This window comes from Nuphar pumila, chromosome 17, assembly GCF_984573655.1.
Source record: "Nuphar pumila chromosome 17, dmNupPumi1.hap1.1, whole genome shotgun sequence".
Taxonomy (NCBI): Eukaryota; Viridiplantae; Streptophyta; class Magnoliopsida; order Nymphaeales; family Nymphaeaceae; genus Nuphar; species Nuphar pumila.
The window spans coordinates 62,400,841-62,406,840 of NC_143265.1; the positions used below are offsets into that span (position 1 = coordinate 62,400,841).

A 6,000-nucleotide genomic window follows, 5' to 3' on the forward strand; every position below is an offset into this window, starting at 1 on the left:
CAGTCGAGACATCGCTAAGCATCAGGACCTATAAAACAGTTTTATAAAAACGGGTAAGAACCAAAGTCCTTTGTACAAATTCCTCTAAAAAATTCAAATAGTAAGGAGATAACATAAACCAAATTCATGTATAAATATCATAATAACAAATTACCACAATCAACTTACCATTCAAACATTTAAACAAATATCATGCAATAATAATTATCATTCGAAACACAATAAGCATGAATGCATGAACTTATGCTGAACAGTAAAGATGCATGATTCAATGCACGTGCATGAATAACTTATTAAGTTATTTATCAGAGTTGCTTTTGCATGCATGTCCCTATTAAATGCACACAATTTTAGTTTTCACTTTTCCTTTAACCCGCAGATACTCAAAACAGGAACAAATTCCTGAAGTCAAAGTTAGGTTCCTAGTTATAGCTTAACACACAATTTGTATTTTATTACTGGGTGCCACACTTGTTCCTCGCTTGATATCAGGAATCAACACCATCTATCAGAATATTATAAATCAACATTTAATATCGAGACATCATGGAAATTAACATCCACTGACGCCACTTTCTTGGTATACCAATAACTACAACTGAGTTAACAATACCACCCCCAGGCAAAGTGGTTGAATCTCTCTAAAACCGTGGTCGGGAAGTGAACCACCATATCGGGTTCAGGGGCACAATCGTACACAGAGTTTTAGTATTCTCACAGTTCTCCAAAATCGTCATCCAAGATTCCCACACTGTAGAAGGAACATCAAAAAAGAGATTAATTACACTGTTGTGTCTCTTTTACTCTTTTCAAATAATTTCAAGTTCTTTACACAAGAACCGTTTTGCAAATCAACATGCAAAACCAAATTTTGGGCTTCGGCCTGCACAAATTTAACAGTGTAATTAATTTAGAAAACCAATAATTTCTAGAAATAACTTTGCAATGTATAAACAAAATCAACAATAAGTAGAGCAACACCTGGTCCTGGCCTACACAACCTGCAGTGGTTCATATCTGACCACCACAACATCTCAAAAGTGATTTATTCATCTTTTGCAAAATTTTAGTGAACATGTAACATACATCTTGTTTCAAAATATGTTCACAATGTACATTCAAACACACAGCATGAATGCTACCTACCCTAGGATAGAGTTCTACTCCAGGTAGAACTCTACCTACCCAATTTAAATATTAAATTGATTTTAAAGTTTTAAATTGGCCATATATGGATTTCGGATCCAAATTCGAATCTAAGATCCAAATCCATGTCTAAAATCCACATGGATCCTACTTGGGCCAGATCCTAGTTAATATGGGTCCTGAACTGGGTCCAGATCCATATTATCTTGGATCAAACAGAGCAGATCCAATCCAGAAAAAGGCAAAAATAGAGGTGGGTCATTTTTGAAAAATGCGTTTTTTGGGCCAATCGTAGCTTGATTTCAGAAAAACAAGGCACCAACGTGCTTAGAATTACGAGACACATCGAACGATATACATACCTAATTTTTGCCTATGAATTTCGCCTGAATTTAACTTAAATTGTGCTCGATTTTAAAGGTTAAAAACAAAAATTTTCTCAAACTTTAATTGGCTTATCTAGGTCTTGTCAGTGTGCTTTGGGCCATGCCCAGACCCAGCTGACTTCACCTATATTTAAATATATTTTCCATGTTTTTTATTAATTTAATTAAATATTAAATTAAAAATTCATATTTTTCGAAATAAAAAAAAATATATGCGATATTACACTCTCTATTGAAAATAAAATGAGAGAGAATCATTTACGGTGGTTTGGACATATTCGGCGAAGGCCTAATGATGCTCCAGTTAGAAGGATGGAGAAATGAGAAAATATATTAGTTAAAAGAGGTCGGGGTAGGCCTAAGAAGACTTGGATGGAGATGATAGGAAAGGATATGAATGCTTTGAACCTCACCGAGGACATGGCATTGGATAGAAATGATTGGAGGAGAAGGATTCATGTGGAAGACCCAGAATGATTTTCTTTTTTGGTTCATATCGCCGACCCCAATTGTTTTGGGATGAAGGCGTAGTTGTTGTTGTTGTTGATATTACACTGTCTATCTCTCTCTTACACAGACACACATCTTTCCCTCTACTCTTTTTTCCTCTATCTCTTATTGTAATATGGATTCAAGATATAGAATATTTATGTATCAAATCGAGTCCTTGAGAGCAAGATGACACAATAAACTGACCAGTTCATTATTATTGTATGATGTTTCCAAAAGTTCAACATGTAACTACAATGACCTGGCAAAGTTCCACTTTTATTTCGATGTTTATTTGCTATTTTCAACACTAGGATCTCTAATTTGAAAGTTTGGTTGGTTCTTTTGTCAATTTATCTTTTCTATGATTGTTCTTGTATTGCTTGTCTTGATTCTTTTTATTGATTTCATTCATCAAGTTTTAGTCATTTGTGATGGGTGAGATGCTCTTATAACTTGCTTTTAATCTACATTATGTACTTATTCATAATTTAGTTTTGAGTTGTTGCAATATATTGGATTGCAGTGTTTGTGGAGACACTGGACAAATGCTTCAAGAATGTCTGTGAACTTGACATTGTGTTCAATTTCAAGAAGGTTGTGCCTGTGTCAGTTTTTCCACCGTTTTTTTTGTAGAATCTGGTTCCTTCATTTTCACTGTATTGCATTGTTTTACATGAGTGACAAAGAGATGTCCATAATTTATTGTAGCTTGTTGTGCAAAATAAGTTCATTCTAGTATGGATTAAAGTTGTTCAATTTTGAATTTATTTTCTTTAACTTGAGGTCATATACATACTAATTGATATGATGAAAAAAATCCAGAAACTGTTCCTTTTAAAGGAGAGAAATGTTTGCCTTCTCATTATGCTTATGATGACCCACTCGTGTTTTATTGGACCACGAACTTTAGAGTGAAAGAAGAATCACTTGAATTGCTGAGCAAGAATGCCCTCTCAAAATTGTTTAAAGAATATACTAAGTTCTTGGCTAATAATGAGCATAGTTTAAGGGATTCTAGTTTGGACAACTACATAGGTCATGAAACTCAGCAAATAAGATCATCCCTATTCACACCTTGCAATGGTGTGAATTGGATGTGAACCTTGGCAAGTGAATAAACCCCCATTCAGGACTAATCAATCCAACCTATTGACATGCATCCTCTAAAATCATCAGCTGTACACGTAAGATGAACATAAAAGATTGCAGCAACGTGTCTTGCTGTTATATGTAGTTATCCAGTCAAGATTAACCTTCTAAATGATGTATATTAATATGTAACTCTGACAGATTTTATATGTCAAAAACCTTTTGAGATACTTCACAGCATCTATGCATACAATGTGATAGCCGAAAGTTACTGCATGCAGTCATGCTATACCTAAAAAAGAAAAGAAGAATATTCATTAATGTTAAAATAAAAGATGACAAAACTGCAGAATAGATACAAGAAATCTGTGATGAATAAAACCCTTAAGTATACAATAACAATAAATCATGTATGAAATAAAGCTAACTTATGCCGTTGTTTAACTGTGCTGGTTTCAGAAAATTTGGTCCTCTTCCCTCGATAAATGTGTGCATGAATGACATAATGTTTCCTTTTCCTCCATGATGAGGACTAGAAGCATTGTACACCAAAAAGTCCAATTTAAAAACAGGATGGATTTGAGATAAACCTTAGGTCTTTCACATTTTATCCTTAAAAAAAACTTCAAATGAAAAATCATGGGGTTGGGGAGGACATGAAACCCTTTTTGCTATATTTGTCATTATTTTCTCATAGGTTGTACACCCATTTTTTTGCCATGAAGGATGGGCAAACCACCTTCAGGAACATAGACCTTGTCGTGCTGGCTAAGCCTGCTGTACGGTCGCTGTCACAATGGTGTAAACCCATGATGCACCCCTTGCCCCCAGGGAGTCGCCAGGGTTCAGCTGAGCAAGGGCTTATCCTTTTCCCTCATTGATGCAAGGGGCTGATGCTCATGGGAATGGAACCCTGACCACCTGCCTAGTGGCCAAGGTCCCCTCCACTACGCCAAACCCCTTGGGGCTGGTTGTACAGCTATTCATGTTGTATATTTATGTCCTCATCTAAACTGTATTATATAATACTGCAATTTGCTTTGTTATTATGTGCATATTCATCACCAAGTTTGCTATTACTATAAAATGCACCCTTTCTAGGTTTCGGAAATTGTGGCATAGCATTTGGGTGGTACACCTTGGAAGTTTTCCTATTTGTTTAAGGAATTTGATGAGAAGTTTGAGAAAATTTAATAATGAATGAATTATTAATTTGGATCACGAAACCCCCAATCTTATGTTTTTGGGCTCCCCTTCCTAAAATTGTGATAAAAAGAAAAATCGGTGAAAAATCTATAAATGCCCGAGCGCAAGGGAATGAGCCCTTGCTCCACAACCCTTTTCAAGGAAGGAGCTTACGTTAAGAGCCTACTATTACTAACAGTCAATAGCGAGAAAAAATATTTATGTTCTGCTGTTTTAGAATACTAAAAGACAAGCTATTTTCCCTTGTTATGTTGCAGATGTTTAATCTCTGTCTTTGGTTCCTCCATACAAATCCTCCAAATTTCTAGCTTGTTCCCTTTGGAAAATGGGGTTCTGATAAGTTTCTGATTTATAAATTCTGTAGATTTGAGATTATAGAGATTCTTGTTGAAAGGTGTTCTGAACAAGACACCATAGGGATAACTGTTCATGTGTACGTTTATAGGGCTCACTATAGACTTACGCTGATGGTTTATATTACAAACCTATATATCTATTGGTAATTTGGAAAATTATGGTCATTTGGAGATGTTTGTGCTTTTCTTTTCTTTGGTTTCCCATGGAATAATTGTTATTTATGGTTTCTGTGTGCAGTTGCATACCATTCTGGATGAGATCATTCTTGGAGGCCAGGTGCTGGAAACAAGTTCTTCTGAAATCATGAAGGCCGTTGAAGAAATATCGAGGTAAAAGGGTACTTTATGCTAATTACAGTCGTGCATTGGCCTGTCTGCACATGCAAACGTATATCCTCGTCACAATGTGGTTATTGATCACATCCTTTATTCACCTGCCCAGGGTGGAGAGATCTTCAAACACAGTTACCTTTTTGTCGAAGTCATCTTCTAGCTGGATTGGAAAATAAGCACTAAAGAAGAGTTTCTACCCAGAACATTGATAGGAAGTACACCATCACCATGTTGGCAGCTGAATTCTCCAACAAGTTTGATCATTTGTTAGCATCCAAAGGTCTTCTAAAGACTGTTTGTCCAGTTTTGGAGCTGAAATAAATAGTTTGCTGATATTTTTAGAAGGTATCCCTATCACAAAGATACGGTACATGTGGACTGAAAGTTGACTGAAAAAATTCTGTTTTTTGGTGTGTCCAAACGAAGATGTGAAATCAGTTTAGAGTATGTAAAGAGTCGGATCAACAAATTTAACAGTGGGTGATAACGAACTTTGAGATGGAGCCAAGGAGCCTGAAGGATGCATTGTGATATGGAGCCTCATGGCTGATAATGCTAATGTTTATTGCTTGACTAATAAAGCATTGGGCAAACTCATTTAAATTGGTAGAACATGATGCTTCAATTTGAAAATGTGCTATTGGAACAAGTTTTTAATGTGTTGATTCCGATCATAATTAGTTAAATCACAGATTTTGGTGTTTCATTCTCGTAAACTTTTTGGTGTGGTTTTGAAGCTGAGTTGGGAATCCATGTGTTTTTGCAGATAGTGCCATGTAAAGCATGTAGTTATCATCTGCCTTTAGAGTGGATGTCTTCTTTTCTTTTCTTTTCTCTTTTGTTGTGTGTGTGCGTGTGTTTAAAAGTAGTTAGCAGAAAAGGATGATGGCTGCCTCTAGGCAAGAACTCATCAAGGAGCTTAGTCCTTGAACGAAGTGGAGTTTCCCAATCAATCATGATCAACATTAACCGAGATATCAGGCTAACTTCAT

At 35.8% G+C, this 6,000-nt stretch overlaps 1 protein-coding gene across 4 annotated transcripts in view; it reads left to right on the top strand.

Annotated features, from left to right (window-relative positions):
* LOC149812032 (Clathrin adaptor complex small chain family protein) overlaps window positions 1-5,715 on the top strand; it is a 66,588-nt gene extending 60,873 nt beyond the window's left edge. For all 4 annotated transcript variants that reach the window (XM_089993440.1, XM_089993439.1, XM_089993441.1 and 1 more), the window contains exons 6-8: window positions 2,548-2,618; window positions 4,914-5,005; window positions 5,118-5,715. In XM_089993440.1, the coding sequence (XP_089849566.1) occupies window positions 2,548-2,618; window positions 4,914-5,005; window positions 5,118-5,184 (230 nt within the window). In that variant the 3' untranslated portion in view covers window positions 5,185-5,715. The remainder of the gene's footprint in view (window positions 1-2,547; window positions 2,619-4,913; window positions 5,006-5,117) is intronic.
* Window positions 5,716-6,000: the final 285 nt, after the last annotated feature.